This window comes from Hyalella azteca, unplaced genomic scaffold, assembly GCF_000764305.2.
Source record: "Hyalella azteca isolate HAZT.00-mixed unplaced genomic scaffold, Hazt_2.0.2 contig11506, whole genome shotgun sequence".
Lineage (NCBI taxonomy): Eukaryota > Metazoa > Arthropoda > Malacostraca > Amphipoda > Hyalellidae > Hyalella > Hyalella azteca.
The window spans coordinates 26570-50710 of record NW_025941501.1 but is presented as its reverse complement, the minus strand read 5'-3'; the positions used below and the strand labels follow the sequence as shown (position 1 = coordinate 50710).

The following is a 24141-nucleotide window of genomic DNA, read 5'->3' as shown; positions in this document are numbered from 1 at the left end:
ATATTCTGAATAAATATTGCGTATTACTTGCGTAATAAAAAACAATTATCAATTTATATGTGTAAGGCAACGAAGGGTTTGGTTATGTATTTTGTGTCTGAAAAACACCTGTTTTAAGGTTCACGGTATATTGAGCTCCACGTTTTAAGCTTAACCTTGCGTTGAGGCAGGACAAGCCAGCTCTTTGCTCCTGCGCTTGAAGGCAATAATTTACGAGCTCGAGGCAATAATTTTCCGCCTCCAAAAATGCGGTAAACCTCACGTCGAGCGGCGCTAATCGTTCCGCCTTGGGGACAAACTCAAACTTTGCAGTCAAAAGTTGCACGCCGTCCGAGGTGAACGCGATAAGAAAGACCCGATGCACAAGCACGGCTCTCATAGTTTCTGCCTCATTTTACTTCCTAACTTCATCACAATTCGGCTGCAAGTTTGTACGTGGTATTTTCCTTGAGATTTAATCGTGGGTTTAGCAAAATTCAGCTAATTTTTTATAAAACTTGAACGATACAAGCATGATGGAAGTTGTGAACCTCGGACTTCTGAAGGAACTTATTCTTGAAATAGTGTATCGTTAGTTCAGACTTCATAACGCTAAATTTTACCAAAATCCTTAGTAACTACGGATTACGGATGTAGCTTACAAACACCCGTTACTAACTTCTGTTACCAGTCCTTTTCTGGCCACATTTCAAAATTCGAATTTTTAGATTGTTAGATGGTTGAAAATTTATTGTTATGTTTATGGCAGTCATGCAAAAGACACGAATTATTTTTTAATTTTTTGTTTTCTCTCCTAAATCATGTTATAATTAATGATTCTCTTATTCTATATCCTCATTAGACAAAAAAAGTTTTGATTTTGGTTGTTGCCAACTCGCCTACACTTATCGTAAACGAAGGTCTCGACTCCTAATTATAGCCAAGGAACTCGATAAGTTTCAACGCGCAAGGAACTGTTAAGATATTCGACAAGTATCAACTGACTTTGTACTCATCAATCACTTACCACGGCAAGGGACGGTATCTCAATAATTCCGAGTAATTAATAATTCATATAATGTCTAATTTGTAAAAAAATTTGCAGCATCAATTTTCGTGCAACATGACCAATTACTACCTGCTCTGATCTATATTAAAGGCATTGCCAGAAAATCCTGAAAGTTCTGAAAAGTAAGAAATGCAGAAAGAATGTCAGTAAATTTTCTTAGTATTATGCTGTGTCTTGCAACTCCGCTCTCGACAGGTGCACTCAGTTCATCGACGCAAACTTCAATTAAGAGCAACAGCCTACCACTTTTCGAGCGCAAAAATCTTTCTTTAGAATCACTGTCTACTTTTCAATCGTCATTGGAGTTGGCCAATTTATGTCATGAGGTGGTTTTAGAAATTATTTACGGATCATCTCCGATTTACCTTCGGCCAAATGCTGGCCGCTGCAATTACTTAAGTGATTTTATTCCAGCAGAACTGGCGTTTAGGACGTCAAAACGTTACCAGTGATTGTTAAAGGCTTTCAAAGGATTATTAACGACTGCTTCGACTTTAGGAGATCATTAGGTGGCTTCTGATAGGCTTAGGCTGTCAGTACTCATTGTACCCAGCCAATAACGGCTGTCTGTACTCATTGCAGTTATTGAGGATCGAGACTTTGTGGAGCTCTTCTGATACCTGCTGCTGTTCGATTTCTACAATATCGTCAAAAATTATCTAAAAACAAAACTTGGACTCCAAACTAAATAAAAAAATTCTATTTATCATTTATCATGGAGATTTGGAATTTGCTTAGCATTAAGTAACATTTAGGTAGACGCAAAATCCATGATCATGAACGAGTTATATTTTATACATGTGAATTAATTTTTTTTTTGTTTCAACTGAATCCGATTGTTAATTATATATTGAACTGTTTCTTTGGCATGTAAAATTTTGCTCATTTTTTATGGATAGTAAAATCTAATGAAGTTTCTTCAAGTTTCTTTCGGAACTAATTCGTAAATTTGCGGAAGAAAATTGAACCCGAGATATTACTCAAATTTTTCAAATCATGGAATTTGGTAGCATTCCAAATCTTTAGACTTTGACCTTGGCTGAATTTGTGAACTCCACTCAATTTATCTTCAGCTAATATAGCAGACGCTGAACCAGGCTGGACTGATGCCCTCGAGATTCTCTAATGAGGCAAATAATATGAAAATTTTCCGTCTTTATTTATCGTTAAAATATTAATACGTGCATACATACTCTACATCATCGATTCTTTCTCGAGGAAATTATGCAGCCTGCACTTTTTTCGGTTAGTTGGAAATTATTTTGATAGATTTTTTTAAGCCTCTTGTTCTTCGCTGCTGGGATTTTTTAAAATTTTTTCGCTGCTGGAAAATTTCTGAATTGAATTTTAAATTTGTCAATGATTTAAAAATGTATTTTTATAAAGATTATAATCTCGATGGGGCTCTTCTTTTCATTTAGGAGAGGATCAGAATCGTGGTCATAATCTAGATTTAGAATTTTCTTGTTGTTGTAAAATCATGGACCGATATAATGGAGATAATTATCCATTTTTTGTAATTTTCCTTGAGATTTTTACTAAAATAAATGACGAGCCAGGTACGTTGAGCTGCCCTTAACGAAGACGGATCACCTTCAGCTCTCTCCCTCATTAGTGAAAAACGTCCACGCGCTAAGACCTTAAAAATTTATTTTTTTTTCGTCAAAATTTGTTTTCCCGTTACTGCCATTTTTTAAGACAAACATTAACATTATTAACATTACATTCTAAATTAGGAGAACATGAACATAACATAGAACACTTTTTCGCACCAACGTTTTGTGAAATCTATATCCCAATGAATGATTTCATCGTTAGAACCAAATTCTTGCGTGAGACACCCGATATATATAGTACCCCGTCATCAATTGAGAATTGTTTTTTATCTGCTCTACTCAGAAAAGCATAGGTCATAATTATTATAGGAATAAGAAATTGTAAAACAACTTAAGTTTACTAGGGTCTCTTCAGCTGCAGACCCTGAGGCGCTGTTGACAAGACCAGTTATCTGGTTCACGTGTTTTTAGGCGACGTTCGTTTCCTGAGAGGAAAGCCATAAATTCCCGTTGCAGAAATAGTGAGGCGCGACAGGGTCTTCCGCACTGAAGAATAACATGCTTCAAAAATACAGTAAAATATATGGCTGCGTATATCTTCATGCCGCACTTCTTAATGGATAGGATGTATCAATCAGTAATGTCGCTCATCCAGGGAAGAAAAGTCGAGCATCGTATGAAATTTTGATGAAAATGACGGTACATACGAAAATTTATAGTAATTACCTATTGATATTAACCACTTGTCCACATAAAAATTAATAGAGAATGCGGGAACAGACGTTTGCAGCAATAGCATCTCAACTATCTTACTCAACAGCAAAAATTTTGAAAATTACGAAATTGTCAGATGATATTTGAATATTTCCTGCATATTTCTCCAAGAATCTTCTTTATAGAGGGAATAAATTGACGAATAAGAGAAATGTTGAGTCAGCAAAAGGTGGAATAGACTGCTGCTGTTGCCCTGACACCAGCAGATCCTCTCCGTGAATGGCGCAGCAACATGGCAGTTAAGCCTTATGATGCATCGCATGACCCCTGCGCCGAGATCCGTGGGACGAAAATCGTTGTGCAACGCAAAAATTTACTATCTCAAAATTGTAAACTTTATAATGTTGAGAGCCAAGCAACTGGGAAAAATTGCGATTAACATACAACGAATACCTGTATTGCATGTTGACAACTATTTGTAATTTATGATAGAATTTTTACGCCAGAAATTTCATGGAATGATTTGTACTCAATTCTCATTCGCTTGTATTGAAGCTGATGAACAAACACTATAGAATGCCCTAAGCCCTTTACCAATTGAAAATATGTTCATGATGTTGTGCTTCATCTTAGATTATCTACCAATTTGATATGAAATTCAATAGCCTATAAAAAGATAAGCTTTTGTCGACCTCTTTGCATAAAAAGGGTAAATAATTTGCGACCGAAATTACCAGCATGTTTTATCTAAATTATTATTTGTTCCTTGGCGATGTGGGTAATTAAGAATCTTTCTCTACTTCTGCTCCTACTCTTGAAAAATTTCGTTGCGACCGATCACAAAAGTTATACAAAATCTAATCTTCAGCTTAAGGTTTTATATGGCCGCTCAATCCAAGGCCTTCACGACATTCTTAATATGAAAAAATCGGGAAGCTCGTTTAGCCTTGACAACAAGTAACCCGTAGCATCAATGTTGTCTTTAAGGACGAACACCAACAAGTGACCTGCAGCATCAATAATGTCTTTCGGGAAGACCATCAACAACTAACATGCAGCAGTAATGTTTTCAGTGCTACTATAGTGAAAGACTTTATTGGATACTCAATTAACTTCCTTATCTTCTGGAGGATGTGTTGTACTCGTATTTCTCCAGTTTTCTATGCAAGTTTTTCCAATAATTTATAAGCTTAAGTTTTATGCGCTAGATTGCAGTGTTACAAAATTTACGAATTTCATCTTCTAATAAAATTATAACTTTACTCTTACCTTTGCAACACTGTTTAAAAAGTTAACGCTAACTTCTTAACGTTAACATTATGTTATGGCTGATCCCGTGAGCAGGTTAGTTTAAGCTCTAATTAATACGTTCCCTTTTGTTAACTTAATAAATTTAATATTGTATTATCATTTCTGCATTCAAATCTTGAACTACGATTATTTATTAGACTTACCTTTCGACAGGGCCATGAGTTGCCAAGAATATTTTATTATCATTATTATTTTCAATTAATTATTCATGCTTTCAACATTTAGCTTAATTACAGTTGCGATTAACAGTCGATAAAATCTCCCTTGAACCTGTCAATTTAATTTCCTATCTTGATATATAAGAGGATATAAGAGGAAAGCTTATAAGTTCGCCTCATACCTCGATCTGTGTAGGTAAAGACAGGAACTTACCCCACAAGATAGTAACTAGATCACATAAATATTTATAGAGATGAAATAAATCAATAACTTATGATGGGAATGAAAGCTGAGAAAAAAGTATTAAAAATTACACTGTTAAAAATTACAAAAGCTGACTTTCAATGTCAAACGAGCATTAATATCAATGATTTTCATAGTCCAGAATTGAAATTCCTCAATTATCCTTGAAAATAATCTGAACCTAACTATAGCATAATATTCCTTTCATCATGTTATGTTGGGCGTAATAGGCTCAACTGATTTAATAAACCTGAAAACTAACGATTTTTGGACACAATTTTATTCATCTATATATAATTCCGTTTCTGTGCTGCTGGAAGCATTTTAGCCTAGATTTTTTTGTCTCTCTAACGATAGCGATTAAATCTTTGTGTCTTTTATCCACGAGCATGGAAATGCATCAAAGACGACCTGACGCTTCTAATTTACAAAACTGATTCTCTAAAATACTATTTAGTTCGCAGAGAAGGTCTGGACAAAGTCTTTTACACGGGAAGGGTTAGATTTTTAGCTGTAGTGAAATAATCGTATGCCTAAAAAGTCTTAGTCATACTTTTTCAACGCCAAATAAAGAAGAAATATTCCCAGTTGAAATGTAATTCAAAAAGTCTATCAATATCGAGCAAGCTGAAGCTTATTTCAGGCGTGGTAAAGACGTGCACGATTTTTTTCATTTCTGGGAGAGTCTTTGTCTTATTTTAAATTCGAAGGACAAAATAAAACTGAATTTTCGCACTTTTATACGTAACCTTCTTCACTGATACGGAGCCCGAAACGAACAGCTCAATAGCATTCACAACCGCCTGTTCGACTCTACTTGTCCCGCCCACCTACACGTAGCCTTTATAGAGATAAATAAATAGCACAAGCTAGCAGGGAAATAGACAGTTTCGGACTAAAATGGGACATGTCGTACCTTAGCTTCTCGTCGTCCGAAACTCTGTAGAGCTTATTTCGACTTTTCTCACTCAAGGATGACCACAAAGAAGGATGATGTTTGGAATTTTTGTACTAAACTTTCTTTTTTCACTAATTTATTTCTTTACCTTCTAAATATCTAATTGACGCAACAAGATATACATTTCTAGGATGTATAACGTATTCTACATCTTCTAGCGTATTCTTTCTAGGGATGTTAGCGTATTCCACAAATGAGTTCAAAGGTCGCAAACTTCAAAGTGTATCGAGCGAGAGACGTTCTTATCGAGAGCTACAGCGAAAGCTCAGCTCTAATTTATTCTAATAAGTGCAGAAATATTCTTCGTCTGCGAACGGATTACTGTGCATACATTACACGGGTGCAAGCAAGAGAGAACGTAAGATGCAGAAGTTAGCTAGGAAAGTTTAGAGGAAATTGCATTTAGAAATATTTCAATTAAAGCGTGTTATCCACATCAGTGCTATAAGGAGGCAAGTTTTTCTTTACTCCCAAGCATTAATAATTGTTTGCGTGCAATATATTTAGAATTTGATGAATTAAAATCTTTATGCTCCAGAGTGAATTTCTTGTCCGAAACGAATCGATGACTCGTTTCCGTGACTATCTAAATGCCGTGCAGGATCGGTCACAAAATAGTGCTTATTAATGCGTAGTATAATATCTTTATTATTGAATATAAATCATTATTGCGGATTGCAGCGATGGAGCTCTGACTTTTCATGGTGACGGACGACCGTGGTCTATCGGGGATCATGCCGTGACCACGAGTCACAAAACACATATACACACAGAGGCTCGTACGCATTCACGTAGAGTGGCCAACACATACACACAAATACCCACACAGCGGTCCTACACACCAAACAGAGGCCCTAACGCTCGCAAAGATGCCAGAATACGCACACGTCAGAGGTACTCGCCTCTAGCCGCGGATTTGGTGATTGTTATTTGAGAAGGTTTTGCACCTATGGTGAATGTATTCGTCATTTTAGCGCATTTTCTCATTCATGGAAAAAGGCGCTATTGTGCTCGCCCTATCTGTCCATCCGTCTGTCCTTCTGTCTGTCTGTCCGTCCGTGATTTCACGTTTTTGTCGACGAAATAATGCGCTCTCTGTCACTCACTGCAGTGAGTACTGAGTTATAGTTTTTCTCAGTCTGTCTAAGCCTGCGAAATAAAAGTTATCTCGATCAAACTGGCTTGCCCTAAACACGGAAACGTTTTAGAATTTCCTTTTTCGCACAAACTTTCCGCTTTTATTTACCTTAGTCGAATTCAGTAAACCGAACTGGAGTGTAAGTAGAGATTTATTTACACGCTTTATCTGTGATTCCCGTTGAATCATTTACTTCCTTCTTCCGAGCTCGTCCTTTAAGAAATTTTTGTATCTCATCTTGCACAATAGTTTCATAAAGATTGAATATGATTTACTTCTGTTCAGGAAGTGTTCACGAATTCTAAATTAAATGTTTGTTCATAGGTCCGTAGAATTATTCACAGTTGTATTATACTTATAGGATCGATTGTGCTGCAATGTCTCGTCATACAATAGTTAACACCGTAAAAATATTACACAACGTCACTAATGATCGTATATATCTACAGACCGCGACTCCAATAGTCATAAGCTTGTGCAACATCCACATATCCATGACTGTTCGGGCCAGAGCTCACAAAGATTTTGGTAATGTTTGAAAACTCGACTTCATTTTTGCAGGCGATGCGCGATGAAGTTGATTAAATCCTGGCGAGCTTGTCAAATTTCGACAAACATTAAAAAGTTTGTGGAACGCACACTGAGCACAAACGCCGATTGCGTGGAACCTTGTGTAGAACTTTGAGTCCAATAACTTATCCCGAATATTGATGGCAAACTCAACACAAATTTAATATATTAACAGTGCAGTTTTTTGTTCTTTTTTGAACTGTTGTCATATTTTGAAGTTTTTTCACTTGTGTTTTTGCTGCCTAACACTGGAAAAATGCCTGGCGAAGTGTGAGCAAGCATTCATGGTATTTATATTAATTACCTTCACTTGACATTTTTATTGATGGAATGTACATTGCAAAACGAGGAAGGGGTCGGAGTACAAATTTTAATGTGTCGTTTCAATTCAGTAACTTATCATTTGTTCCATAGATGAAATCTTACAACTTCCGTCATAATTTAGAACGGGAGTTATTTGGAAATTGTATTCTATTCTAGCTTGATCGAGTTTACATTTCTCGTCTGCATATACAGTTTGAAAATTATAAACGGGATTCGCGATAAAAGGATTATAGAATTACAAATTATCAATTTGTGTCAATTCCAGGTTAAAATTCAAGCGATTTAAATTTCTACACAATTCATTCATCGCTAGAAATTTAACTTTTGAATATAAACTACTATACAATTTAAAGGAACACATTTAATGTTTTAGTAAACTTTTCATATATGTTATGTTCCCGCCTGATTGCCTTTCATATGAAATGCAGGATTGCTTTGAAATATTTCCGGAAGAGATGGTATTGACAAATATTGGAAAATAATAATTGACAAATGTATCCGCGTTTTTCATTGTTGCTTCATTACCGTGAACTGAGCTTTTTCTTGTACACTCGACCTTTAATTTAATTTACTCAGATGCGACCTGTTTCATTATACATCATAGTTCAAGATTATATTTATCAATTGACCAAGTCCAGCAAAAGATATATTAAGGAAAGAAAGAATTTCCTGAAAACTTGAAATGTTTCAATTATTTTATTCTTACTTCTCCGTTATGATGAGAATTACATCATTGCCTTACATATGTATTGTTCAACATTAATATTTTTAATTGGTCATCAGCAAATTTAAATTACAAATTTCCATTTTTAAAATATAAATATCCATAAGTGAACAGGAACAGTGATATGCGTGGGAAGGCCGAGCTGGTGAGCAAAAGCGCCCTAGCTCGTTTGCCTACAAATTAGAGCCGAGTTGTGAACTTCGAAAAAAAATTTTCGCTGGCTTTGCAATTTAGGAAAGCAGGTGATCGCAGTTGCGGCGCTGAGTGGTACGCTTTTTGCTGCTCACTTTCAAAGAAATTAATTAAAGGGCCACCAAACTGAAATAGGCAGCCAGCAATGGGACCGCAGACGCGTGATGCCTGCGCTTCTTTGATGCATGGAATTGAACTCGAAGATCGTAGGGATTTTTTAATTATGAACGAGTCTTTGAACGAGCAGCAAATCATTCTTTATCATCAGCATGTCATGATAAACTCGTCCATAAAACCAGAGTTTGAGACCGACGTATAACATGAATCGACGACGTATAACATTTAGTTTTCCACATACTAAATTCAAAACTTGCAAATTCTTACTCTTAATAACATATTTAATTTTTGCTAATTTGATGATGGTTGTATATTCAGACTTGGTGCTCATGATTAGATCATATAGGTTGATAAGCTGTTAATATTATCTAGTTGTTTGTCATATTATTGTTGAAATGCAATTTCATCATTCGTGTTTCCCGACGCTGAAGCGAGTGCTCATTAGTCGCATGAGCACTTGAACGAAAAAAGAACTGCTGCTTTCCATGCAATCTTTGACTCGTTAACAATCTCCTGAAAGTCTGTTAATCCAAGTTTGAAAATTTCAAACAAAGTCCCTGATTGGCAGAACTTAGGAACAACTTTTATTTTTCTTCGGCGTGTTGCAGTCGATGCTGGAGGCAGGGCTGGAGCGATCGACTCGTATTCAGGCAACGCGTGCCTGGAAAAGCCAAAAATATTTCCTGATTTCACGCAAAATTTCAGAACCGGAAATTTTTATTGGACTGATTTTGAGACTAACTTCTGTCTGGTGTATTTGACCAGAGTAATTTATTATAATCTTTTCGTTTCGTGATACGGGGATTTAAAAGTTAAGAAGTATTGCTTATCACGGAACATTTCGTCTGATTTATTACGCCGTATAGCTGCGAGATTTTAACACCAGTGCACTAAAAGGAATTTTAGATGGAGCTGAATCGATTTCTATGGTATATTAAAGCAAATATGACGTGATGAAAGAAGTATCACGTATTCAAATTATTCTTCTCTACTAAAAGATTTAAAATTACTACTATTTTTAAATCTCTACTTAATATGATTAAAGTGCCTGAACTGTGAATTATTTTTCTAAATAAAAGCACGATTTGAAGATAATGTATTAAACTAAATTTTCGCGGGAAAAGTCGATGTGCCTTAGTTGCCAAAAATCCTTATGTTAATTTTGAAAGGAGTCGGAATTTTGTTACACCACTTATTGCTCTTATAGCTCGTTTTTATTATTATTTATGCTTATTCTGTGTATTTTCTAATTCTGTATGTTATGTGCATCTAGATTCATCACTCCTAATTCTTTTCTTTATTCCCATCTCTGCCACTTCTGTATTTATGCTACTGAATATCAACGGTGTAATGTAGTCCAAGCCATTTCAACCACCATTGAATTTCAATTCAATGGTGGGCGAAATTGCATGCACGAGCTACTGCTGAGCATCAGCACTCACCTAACGCCCACGTGCTAATTTGCAGCTAATGCAATAAACTGAGCCTATATCAGACTAATCGACTTGTAATGATGTGCTTCTCATTACACAGAGAAAACGACGAGAAATTCTCGCAAATTGGCCCTAATATGAATGCTGCACAGGCAATGACATGACTCCGCTTAGCTGTAGCCGCCGATATTTTTTTAATTATGTGCTATAACAAAGGACTTGTGTCCCGATTTAGAAGCAATATAAAAAATAGATTAATTAATTATGATCGGATACCGGCTATTATATTGCTACAAAATATCCGAACATTTTATTTCACAATTGCTATATTGCTCATAATTCTTTTATTTTCTTCAACAAAAAGGAACTATCTTTATTTTCAGTTAGAAATTACTAGAAATCGGGATTCATCATCGTTTGTTACAACCGTAGGCACGCCAAAGTAATTAAGTTCCTTTGCTGTTTCGTTCATGTGTTTTAGTCTCATTGTGACATTATCATGTTGAACAAACATGATAAAATTTTACTTCAACACTTTACTTTACAGAGTGATTCAACTTAAAATTTTTGGCGCTGCCAGCAACCATCTAAGAATTTTCACTCTTTATAATTTAAACACAAGTTTTATATTTATGAAAAAATGAAATAGGTCATTGACAGCCGATTTCTTCATACTGTCGCAACACTCGCGGTTTATCTGTCAAATTTTTTCCTGCCACGGTTAAATGTTTATTCGATCCGCCAAAAGTGCTTGATAAAGCTTCAGAAAAACGCAGGTCTCTCGAAAATTCACTGTTTTTCCTAAATAAATTATTTCGTCTTCGTCCTACAGTTTTTCCGTCTGGTTGAACAACCTCGGAAATTTGGCGTCCTCTTCGACGTATCGCGGCCTGATAAATTACCGAGAAAGGCAGTCGAGCTTAATCAAGATATCCTCTTAAGGTTGGCCTATAAGAAAACGTTATAAATAGTGGATTTTTTTGTTATTTAGTTTTTAGAGCATTCTTCAAGCCATGGTAACGCTGTCTCAATTGAGGAATAATAATTGATTTTTTGTCAGTAAATAAATGTAAATTTGTGTGACATTTTGTGATCTCATGGTTCACATACTTCTTTTAGGACGACATTATGGCTAAGAGTTATTCTAAACCTGAGCCATATTATGATTGAAGAATTTCTGTATCGTGTCCATCTTCTGTTATGAACCCGCAATACCGTTAAAGTATTAAGTAATTATTCATTTCAATGAACACAGCGAGTCCTTTCAACATTCTGCCCAGTCCAATATAAATTTGTTAGTAATAATGGTTATTAATAATTTAAATCATACAGCTACGTACGTATTTTGTTCACGAAATTAACTGTTCCGTCACTAAAAAACGATAAATGGAAACGACAATTGAAAGCCGATTATTACAGCAGCGTTCATTTGAATAGAAGAAACGGAAGCAGTACAAAGCAAAATTTAAGAATTCGAAAGATAAAATGCGATGTGGTTTCGCGGCCTTGCCAAATGTAGTAATCATAAGTTTGTAGTTCTCAGCCATGCGGCGGTCTTGACAGAAAGAAGAACTTTTGATGAGGTTCTGCCAAGCTTTTTTGAGGTGGAACAGTTGCGCCCTGAATGACACGCCAAGCGCTCTTATCAGAACTTCAAAACTTTGGATCTTGTGCAATGAGCCAGTGAGTGTCGTTCAATTAAATCTTCGCACCTGTAAAGGTCATTTATTTCTTCATTGCTTCTATTTTCTACCTTTAATCAAGTGTTACTAAACATTGGCTATGCCGACACTTTGAATCCCGTTTGCCTCTATTTTCGTAGCCTCATTTCATTTTATCCAATATATTTTTTCCATAGCTAATTTCGAATCTCCGTACCTGTACCGCCAGCAAAAATTGCAAGGCAATACAAAAACATGTAATGATGGCCACATTTTCTAAGAATCTGTTCAACGTTTTCCTTTCTTTTTAAAAGTTTACATGCAAAAAAGGGCTGGAAAAACTGCACACGGCAGGCGGCCGCTCGCCCCCTTGTCCATGGTTATGGCGGCCGTGTAGCCTCGAGGAAAAGTCGCTTTTTGAAGCGCAGAATAATCGAGGCCCATGCCTGCAGAGCTGCAGGTCCTGACGTGTGTCTGCCAACCGTTCTCAGGCCAAAAAATCCTTTCTGAAACAGGAAAAAGTTATACCTGGCTCGGGTATATCTAAAGCCTCCAATATCAGATGCTTGGCCGTTGCAGATTCGACGACATTTTCAAGCCAGAGATTCAACCCAGGAAAAAATTTAAACATGGAATATCAAAAGGCGCTTAAAGCTTATGTTCAGCCGTTGCAGAATTGACAATAAATTCTCAAGAAGAAGACGAACCTGAACTTTTTAGAAGACCAGTGAGGGATAAGGCGAAGGATAGGCGTGGCCTTTAGGCTTTCAGCCACATATTACCGAAAGGCTCCTCTTGAGGAGGTCTTTGATCAATGGCTTCCATCGCACTGGAGACGGAAGTCAAAGTTCCAACGATTTTTAGAAATGCTCTGAATTGAATGCATCGTAGCCTTCATTTTGGATGATGTTTGATGGGTCCGCTTAAAATTCAGCTTTGATAATAACCACATTTACAAACAAAGCTAGTAACTGGCAGACATTTGAATGTTTCTCAGTGAAATATTTTTCAGTATCTTTTAAATTAAAATAAATGCAAAAAATTGCAAATAATAAGTCTGAGCAGCACTCTCAATGCGCATTCGTTTGCCGTGTGTTCATTTATTTGCATAAGCGGCAGCTTTACGGTCAATAACGTGGAGCAGGAGCCGTATTAAGTCGACAGATCCTGGCTCAGGAAGGCACATCCGCAATTTGTTCCCGCAAATGGTTTTGCTTCGGGGTTAAAGTCATGACTGATAACGAATAAACTTTCTCGTTAATTTCGCTTCGTTGAAATTCAACTTGTACGGCAGATGCTTTATTTATCAGAACAGTAATTTAGTATTTAGCAATAATTCAGTGATATGGCATTTGCAATAATTTTATTATTGTAGGAGTAGATTTTTTTATAGGTTCAATGTGTATCTCTGCGGACCTGCGGTAAAACTTAAGTTAATGCTGAAGGAATAACGGCGTTCAAATGGATATGATACAGATCTATTGTAGTTTATCAGTCTTGTACTAGGTAGGATAAGAAGTACTTATATACACGCAAATAATCATCCGAATAACAAAAAAGGGTTCGTATCCTATGGTAGACACCGGCTTTTGTTGAGCTTAAATTTCATCGAAATACATTTTTCAATGGAACTTTTGTAACTGAGAAGTTTTGCTGGCTTCAGTAGAAGCATAAACGTATCATCATCCATGCCTTCTTCTACTGAATCTACCAAGGAAAAACTTGCCTAACTAGTCTTATTCATTCAGGCAAACTTTCTATATCAGGCACGGGCAAAACTCTGGTAGGAACGATACATTAAAGCCTCTTTTACGTGCGCTTAGCGGGCCGGGCCGAAGTTTGTCACAAAAATAGACTCCCGAAGTTGCCTCGTTTGGATTCTTTGCCTCGGCGCCTATGATTGCAGGATGTCTTTTTGTAGGGCCCTTTTCTCTCCCTGGTGAAACTTTCCCATTGTTAAGAGATTCTTATGAGCCTAAAATTTCGCAGATATTGAAGCGGGGGTTTAATTTCAGCTTTCTATAGTCTTTTTTAAAAAGAGTACTTTATTTAGAGCTCGTGACAAAAGATTTAAATCACCTGTTTTAGATATTCGTCTTTACTCGCTGAATAAAATTTACCCCTTAAGCAAGATATAACGGGACAAAATTACTTAAAGGTTAAAAGCTTAATTTACAATATTTTAATTTTAATTATTTATTTAAATTACGGTCCATTTTCAACGCAAAAAAATGTTATTTATAATAGTAGGTGATTCATACGCAGGTTTTACGCTGCACGTAAATAATATTATACGCTGAGAGGCTTATCAATAACAATAACAAATTTTTAAAAGACAAGTTGTAAATTTCTTATGTCGTTAGTTTTTGGATTTCGGATTTCAGTTTTAAGCAACGTTGAGTGGCAGAATTACATTGCTCTGATTATAACCGACTAGCGCCGATAACTGACGCGCGTTAAACAAGAATGGCTCAAGGACTGGAAATTTGGCCTATTATTGTTTCCATACGTTGATAAATATGCGGCATAGGCTTCCAGGGTATGCGTAGCTATAAATTATTATTAAATTTCAAGGTTCAAAAAATTTATAACGCCATAAATGAATGATGACGGAAAAAACGCTTATCCTGAAATAAAGGTCAAAAGAGTTGAAGTCGTTCAATTTGGACTATGGAATTTATTTGCTTTATTCGATCACACAGCACCGGTACATTTAACTATGTAACGTATCATATAATGAAGCCCAATATAATGAAAAGTAGATTTTCATGATACTTTACGTTATTTTCACTCCTGATTATGATTAAAACAAATCAATAATATAATTTCTAATAAATTAGAAGACGTACTCATTAATGATATTAAACAATAAAAAATAGGGCCACAGGCATAATCGTGTACATGGAACAATTCCATGAGCGTTGATATCCCATTTGGATGGTGATTCTAAATCTCTCATTAGGAAAAATATATATAACTCAGTACTCACTGCAGTGAGTGACAGAGAGCGCATTTTCTCGTCGGCGAAAACGTGAAGTCACGAACGGACGGACGGACGGACAGACGGACAGACGGACAGAGCGAGCAAAATAGTGCATTTTTCCATAAATGAGAAAATGCGCTAGAAAGGCTTGCGTATGGACAAAGATGCTTTCAGGAGATGGCTGTCCGCCGCTAACAGTCCTTCCGTCTGCAATAAATACGCCCCTAAATTGCGGACCGCAGTAAACCTATCGACGAACAGTCCGATAAATACTCCACTGCAAATTACCCTTGATCGCAGTCTCGGGCCCGTCCGCTGGCTACCGTTTCTGGCCTTTAGTGATGGCGGTTATTGGATGCAGCTTTCGGCTTTTGTTTGTTTTCAAGCAAAAAAAGCTTGTGCTTATTCACAAGAAGAAGAAAGCTTGTTTATTCTCAGCAGAAAAAGCTTGTTTATTCTTAAACAGAAAACTCTCAAACAGATATTGAATGAATTTGATACTACAACATAGCAATGTTCATCCTAAATGTGAGATTTCACTTTTTTTTTTTGTCGGCAGCATAAGAGCCTTTGCGAAAAAATTACGGTTATTTTGTTATTTCTAAGCTTTCGTAACCAATTTAGGTTATCCAATCACTATCTTGTTTTGATCCATTTAAAATATTAAATTAAAGCCAATTCGATGGGCATGCTATTAATGTTATAGCCGAAAAGATTTTTTTCGGCGTATACATTGAAATGTAATTCTGCTTATAGAATGACATTTTATTATGGAACGTGTTAAGCTCTTATTATGGCTAGATTGAATATTTTTCGCAACTAGAATATGTAATTCATATTGTTTTTCTGCAACTATAGAGTACTTGTTTCATATTTTTTTCTGCAGTTGGAACATTTAATCAATTTCTTCTCACTCACTTCATGTCTTCTAAAAATTCCAAACCACTAAAAATAACATACTCAAATATCAGTCAACTGCTGGTGTTTTTACAGCAAAAAAGAAAAGTTGTATCGTGTCATTTGGTGGAAGTCAGATCAAGAGATCTTCCCTTCTGATAGATTTTTCTAATCCAATACTTCGACGGTGGAATTGAATCCATTAAGAGTTGTCGACTGGAAAATTAAGATCCACTTATTTTGAATCAATGTCCATGTTTCAATCTGATTACTCAAGCCGCTCAGTCTTCAATTATTTTGTCTCTCTCTGTCCACTAAATCTTAAATTCTTCTTTAATCAAAGTTCCATAATGAGATAATGATCAGCGGAGCCATCAATTATGTCTTAAATTCAAGCGCGCCGTTCTTTTCGAGTTTAGTTTCGAGCTTCGTTTTAAGAAAGAAGGCGATCACGAAGGCCATATGGTCTGGTCGTTATAAATTTGTGCTAATCGTTTCTTTGTTCTTTGGGAGTTACGAACAAGATTCAGGGCAGCCCTTTAGATAGGTTCAGTAGGCTTTAACACCGTACCGCCGGACCCAACGGATTCATTGTTTCTTTGCTCACTATTGTCCCTTGTAGCGAAGCCATTCTAGGCCTGGATTCCAACAATATATTTTGTAGTCGCAAATTTGATGACGATCGTAACTTTGAATCCAACCGCTGGTAGTGGCTCGACTCGTTGATTGATCGTAATTGGATTTTGTGCATTCATTATTTCGTTAGAACTCCACGAGAACTTGTATTTGGTTTTTAGCTGAACCAAAATACAAAAATAAATGTTTTTAGAAATGTTAAAAAATTAACCAAGAATTTGAAAAACAAATAGCAAACAAATTCATCATAATTTAATCCAAACGTTTAGGAAACCAGCAGGATCGTCAGTTCAAAACGTCGAAAATAGGAATATAATTAACCGAGAGACTAAAATTCGCAGGGAGGATAATTGATAATTTTGCCTGATATGATCCCAAATAATAAAGAATATTCAAAATGATCGAGATTGTATTCAATCTTGAATACAATCTTGAATATCAAAATTGAATGCCTTGTTATTTAAATGAAAGCGTTTGACAAATTCCATTACACGTAAAAAATTAAAAATATATGCTTTCTTTGCTAAAACAATGCACTTCAATGACATAAAACTCACTTCACCCAAACAGCCCGACATGAAAAAATCGCAACTGCCGCAGCAAAACTTTCCTTAGATTGTCCCAGTCGTCATTTCTAACGAGTTTTGAGTGGAATTGTTGTACAATTACACCGTAGAGGTTAAGAGAGTACAAGAGAGAGTAAGGTTGTATTACTTTAGATGACAATGTTATAGCGTCATAAAATAGAAGCTTGCCGTTTTTACGTGCTTCGAGAGAGTGCCCTTTTTTCGCAATCATAACATTTGGTTTTGTCGGCCATATATTTTAGATCACAGTCTGGAATATACGTTAGAGAGAAGTGACGCTGGTTTCAATCTTGCAATAAACTAGGTTTTTGACGATGAAAGAAAGCATTGAATCGCCCATCCCATACGCGCGTTCAATCATCCCCTGCATGAGACAGAGTTTACTTCTGAATGCTCTATGAAATCCTAATAATAACAACATGCTTCGATCTATAAAATCTGTATTCAACAAAATTCAAGCACAAATTTCATCATGATCCTACTTTATGGCTAATATGCTGGGTATATAAAAATAGTGCAGTTAATACTCTTGTTATAGGGAATATTTTTCTGTCTTGCAGTCGCTGTATTCCATTTACAGTGACGTACGTTCCTTTGACCGGGTAATTCCATTCTCTTACGTTCCTTTGACCGGGTAATAAAATCTTTTAATACGATGTCAGTCTTTGAATAAAGTGAACGCAGTTCATGAAGCGCGACACTGAAAGTTGGGGGCTTTGTACCGGGAAGTATTGCACTATAAAATCAGATACGGTCGTTCAACATCGCAAGTTGTCGTAAATTCGTCGACCAAATCACCATCAGCGAGCCGAGCCAATTTCGGAAAGAGCGAATCAAGTTCCATCAAAGATCGCTCGTTGGGTTTAGGAGGCATCAATTTAGGCCACACGCGCAAAACTGGGGTTTATTTCACAACGTTAAATTAAAACTTTAATCCAACTAGAATCTAGGCTGTTAATGTACAAAAGAATGCGTTAGTTTGCATAATTAAATGCCATACTCCGTTTTGATGTTAAGTTAGGTGTTGTTGCATGTAAATCAATAACTAAAGAAATGGAATATAATATAAGAACAATCAACTTTCAAGACACCATTGGTGAATCATGTAAAAGTCTTCTGTGCCTTGCATAGTTACGTAAAATGGGGAATTCCCTCACCCCACCTCTCCCTTCTCCAACATTTAATTTTACATTTATTGTAAAAACTCCAAGATAGATCAGTCATATACTAGGTTTAAAATATGTATGTTCCTAAAATAACAAACTTATTTTATGTTCAATTCATTCGCAAATTGTTCGATTGTTTTGTATAGTTCGATTGTTTAATGTTTTAACAGAATATCACGTTGAAAAGCATAAGGATGTCCCAGAAAGCTTGTTTTGAGGTCGTACAATCAGAAAAAATGGGTATGTTTGATCATATCGTGACACGCGTTTTTACCCACAGTACGAGCAGAGATCGTAGGTAGCACTGATAAGCCCTTTTGCCGGGCCAAACTAAGTCAAAATGACCCAAACCAGCGCAAAATTTGCATCGCTTTTGTACCAATCTCACTCATTTAGCTGAGTGTAGACTTGGACACTCCGCACGCCCAAACCAGCGGCAGCTTTGCAGCCTCTCATTCATCACAGCTGGCGCAGGTGGCGTGCCTTTAACAAGACTGCAATTTGCAATATCTTGTTGGGTTCGATTACATGCTGGCAGCGTTAAGATGTATTCAGATCCCACCAGTAAAATCGTGGCCGTTAAAGTGGTTTGAGGAAAGCCTGTACGAGTGCAACAGGGCACTGCGGAGCTCTCAAAATACTCGGACTCCGATATAAGGTTGTTGCAAGGAACTGTATCGTCTTATGCCAATATTTATTTATACGAGGTTTCTACAAGATTTTCACGCCAAGCTTATCAATTCGAATTGGAAAGCTTCGTATTTTCGGTCTAACCATAAGGTGAAATACTGTAGGTCTTTTACTATACGGAGCACGGACGTAGCTCAATAAATGATAATTTCCTTTTGCGGCGGTAATGCATTCAATAGAATTAATTTTGTACATTACGTCCCTCTTTTCATTTTCTGTGTGATTTCGTTTACTTGTATTCCCAATTGGAAAATAGATCCTGTATGGCAAAAGTTTATAATTGCTTAAGACGAATTCGGAAAATTCGACAACTTGTTCAGCGCAACCTTCTCAATTCTCTCGATGTCGTAGCAACGGAAGCGACTTACACCTCGGCATTGCTGCTGCTGCAGCTTTCATTCGAAAATTTCAGGACTTTATTCCTCTACTGCAATTTATTATTTTTCAATCTTCTTTCTTCAAGTGTCCTAATGTACCAAGAGATAGGAGCATCAATTGAGTCGCTGTCCAGGTAATCATTCACGAGCCCAACATTTTCAGAGGAACATTATAACGACACTGTAAGTTAAGATTAGATGTCAAAATGAAATAAGGTCGAAATTAATTTACTTACACAGTAAAACTAAGAATATGGATTTAGTTTTAAGAATTGAAAGAACAGCGCTGTCAAAAAGTTAAATTTGTGTTAAGTTTGCCATCAATTTCCTGGTCAAACGATTTGGCTCAAAGTTCCACGCAATGGTTTGTGCTCAGTCTGCGTTCTGCAAACTTTTTGATGTTTGTCGAAATTTGACAAGCTCGCCAGGATTTAATCAACTTCATCGCACGTCGCCTGCAAAATTGTTGTCGAGCGTTCAAACATTAAGAAAATTTTTGTGAGCTCAGACCCGAACATTTATGGATGTGTGGATGTTGCACAAACTTATTACTATTGTAGTCACCGTGTGTAAATATGAATGAGATCTATAGTAACGTTAAGTAATGTTTTTATGATGTGAATCCTGATATAACTGAACTTGACATTTTGCATCCAATTGTGCCCGAGCTAGCCGTGAATAATTCTACGAAGTTACAGCCACACATTTAATTTGAAAATCGTGAACAGTTCCTGAAGACAGGAAACCAATTCAATCGCTTCGAAACGCTTGATCGCCTAACCCCAAGAAATAAAAAATAAAATGGATTTTAAAGCTCGAAAAAAAACAGCGGCCTTTTGCTCATTTAGTGCAAATCAAATATAGAGCCTCATAATAAATCGCTATTTCCAAACACGTGCGATTGATTTTATGAAAATAATGTTAATAAAAGCGGAATATTCGTATGATGCAGGGATTAGTTAAGATATGGGATAAGAATTTGCTAGATTGGTAAGCACGTTTTGGTGAATTTTCACTTCTTATGCCAGCCCAACATTTATTTTTCTCAGGTGTAATGGGAATATCAGCGGTGAGTACAGAATTTCTAGTACCACATCTTCCGTGTTAAATAAAGTGTGCTCAGAACAATAAAGTAAAAGGATTATTTTAATATAAAAAAACGTTATTATTGTTTGTAAATAACACTTTTTGGACTCCCAAGCTTGGAAGGCCATACCTTCAGGACGGATATAATTCAATTAAAAAACAGTTTATTAAGCAAGTTTTCAGGCCTCTAGACTTCATAAGATATTTAAGAACATTACATTTTTCCACTAAACTGGCAATCTTTATTTAATTTTGACTTTCTGCGTCTTGCTAATACAACCCATTCCATGAATTTATACTTAATTGCGTTGCCAGATTGCACATTTCAGCTTAACAGCTCTTCTAATTTGCTGCGTAAATAGCATTAAAACACCATAAGAAAATAGATGAATAAGTGACTTCAAAACCATAAGGGCATTGAGACTTGATTGACATGCGGAGATAATAATGAAATATGTACCGTAAGCCTATCTATAATAATCAGCCTGACATCATTTGAAATTTTATAAATTAAACTCAGTTTGCTCGTTTTTCGTTCTAATTGAAAGTAAATTTTGCTGTGATGAGTTATTTGCCACTGATTGCCGTTTCATGCGAGCAGCTGTTGCATTGTTCAGTCAGGATGACAAAGAATAAACTAACATTCAATAAGCTTCATGGCTCGAGGTTATCCTGAATTATTCGATCCTTAATGACTTTTCTATGAAGCAGAAAATGAACAATGAAAATTTTTCGAGAAATAGGAGACTAAGTTCAAGGCAAGGCTAGAAAGATACATCGTCAGTGTTAGTCTGATATCGATCATGCGCTTTTGAACGCACCAGTTCAATGCACAATATGTCTCTGACTCTAAGTTAATCTGTTTGACAGATAACTCGAAACTATAATACAATCCAAGTTTGCCTCGTCAAGCCTTTTCCATGAAACTTGATTAATCGAATAGTTTAATTTTTAAAAGAGATTCGTTTGAAAATCTACATAATTTTTTAAATCCTAATTTCGAGCTCTTCTTCGTTGTCAAAGGATCATCTATGAGCGTTGGAACCGCTCCAATGCTGTTCATTGCAGCATACGTGAAATATCCTGAGTACTGAGTGTTAGGATGCCGGAACTATAGGAGGACTCAGGGATGAAAGCCTTGAGCCATCCTAGCGAGATAATAAAGACAATTGAGGTGCGGTCGTTATGAGGGCGACAGACACATTATCCCAGCCAGCTGCATCCTCTAACATTCACGCTTCCATGGTCAACGTGTTCACGACAAACGCAAATAACAATATTTTTTTGGTCATGACAATCAAACGACGTTTAAGTCAAGTTTAATAATTTTTCTGATATTCACTCAGCCGTATTTTTCGTCGAAACAATGCCTTTTGCTCGAAATTGTTTTATGTCTTGCATTTAATGTCGAAGGCAATTCGGGAAGAATTAGACGCTCAGTGAACTCGGCTAAAGACTTTGTCGGCCTCAGAAGACCCGTCGTTGTCAGCACCTCCCCATCGTCTCAGTCATTTTGAGGCAAGATAATTAACGTTACGGGGTAAGGTGTCCCTAGAATTTCAGGCCTCTGACAGGGTGGTTAAATTTATTTGAATATTAAGGCTCGGACCTTTGTCGAGCCAGACTTGCCTGGGCTCATGAAATGTCCAGTCCACGTCTGCAGCAAAAGCCTTGCTTTAAATATACCGAAATGCCGTTATGACTATATTGCTTCATTATTGTCAGACACAGACAGCTCCTTTGGGACCATTTCTACAGTCGTATTTTGAAGCGAAAACTTCAACGGTTTATGCGAAGTAGAAATGTTACACAATATCATGCTGAATATGCATCTTCGTCCACATTCTGCTCATAGAATGACTTGCTTTGGATGGCAATCCGGGAGGTACCTACATTACTGTACGTAAAGAAATTATTACAACTTATACCATTTCAGAAAAAGCTGAAGAAGCATTCGTTAGATTTGAGCAGTATTTTTAAATATTTAATATTATAAAATTTAAACTTTTTGAATTTCAAGTTTCAAATTTCTATTTGAATTCAACTACCGTAGTTACTATTTCTGAACCTATTTAAAAAACGGCTGAAGTGACACTCGTGACATTGTAACGGACGTTTGCCTCTTCAAAATGAATAAATTTTTAGGTTTGAAAAAATTTTGAAGTTGAATTTAAAAAGCTTTTAATACTAATTCAATTTCAAGCACGGCCGAAGAGACACCCGCTTGATTTGAACAACATTTCTGGCATTAAAAAGAAATAAATTTCTAGGTTTGGGAGAAATTTTTAGTTGATTTTGAGAAGTTATTAGTACTAATTCTATTTCAGAAACGTCTGAATTGACACTCGTGAAATTATACAAACTTTTTGCTGCTTTATCGTAAATAAATTGTTAGGTTCGTTAAAAAGAGGTTCTCTTTCTTATTAAAGTTACCTATTTAGAAAAGCGGCTGAATTAACAATTTTGAAATTATAACAAACTTTTTGACTCATAGAAGTGAATTAATTTCTATGTTTGGGAGAATTTTCAAGCAGAATTTATAGTTATTTATACAATTATATTTTAGGAACAGCTGAACTAACATTCGTGAGATTATGTGAGAATAGTTGCCTCTTCTAAAGCATAGAATTTTTCTAGGTTTGAGAAAAATTTCAGGTGTAACTTGAAATTGAAAAGATTTTTCTCACCATTCTTTCGTTCAAGTAATCCAGTAAACATTTCTTTTCGGATGCCTGAACTTGATCCGCGGTAGTGGTCGCCGTACCTCAAGCGCTAAGCTGAGGCCGATTTAATTTTTGTTACTGTCAAAATGTTGGGGTATAAAAATGATTGCATTATCCATTTCCAATGGGTATTGCACTGTCAGTATTTGACCACTAATTTCCCACCTGAGCATATTTTGAGCTTCCGAGGGCAAGGTGAGTTACGCTTTCAAATATACTATGGCGTAGCCGTACGGTACACTCAACACTGTAGGAGTGTAGGTATGTGCACAAAAAAAATTTTTACTTTGATCGTAATGAAAATTATACCACTGAAAAGAGAAGAAAATTTAGAAAAATATCATATAAGTATGAGTGGAGTAGGTCGAATAATGAAAAAGATATGAATTTTTTCCTTTTTTTAATTTCACCCCAAAAAATGGACCAACTTCTGTCACATTTTTTGGAAAAACTATCATTTGTAGGTTTCCTGTGAGCCACTTTCAAAGTTTTTAGTACCATTAGAAAGCTCTTGTTGTAGGCTATCTATTGTAACTAGAATAAAACATTTTGGTTGAGACTTTGACTGCAGGAGGGAGGAGGGTGGGGGAAATGGGTGCAACTGCTAGATATGATTGCTATTACTTAAAACTTAAAGGCAGAATTGGATAGAATAAATTTCAGTTTCATGGTCTTGGCACCATAATTGAGCTTAAAAATATGAAATTAAATAGAATAGGGTAAACGCGGTATATTCCGTCATAGTAGTAGGTAATTCTGTCACCTCTTTAGTTTTTCCTTTATATTAAGCTTTCTTTTAGTTCCATGCGTTCGTTGATGGTTGAAATGGTGACGTCATACATTTGCGC

At 36.2% G+C, this 24141-nt stretch overlaps 1 protein-coding gene across 1 annotated transcript in view; it reads left to right on the top strand.

Annotated features, from left to right (window-relative positions):
* Positions 1-23329: 23329 nt before the first annotated feature.
* Positions 23330-24141, top strand: part of LOC108674772 (telomerase reverse transcriptase) — an 11275-nt gene continuing 10463 nt past the window's right edge. The window contains exon 1 of the mRNA XM_018162744.2: positions 23330-23488. Within this exon, the coding sequence (XP_018018233.1) occupies positions 23380-23488 (109 nt within the window). The 5' untranslated portion in view covers positions 23330-23379. The remainder of the gene's footprint in view (positions 23489-24141) is intronic.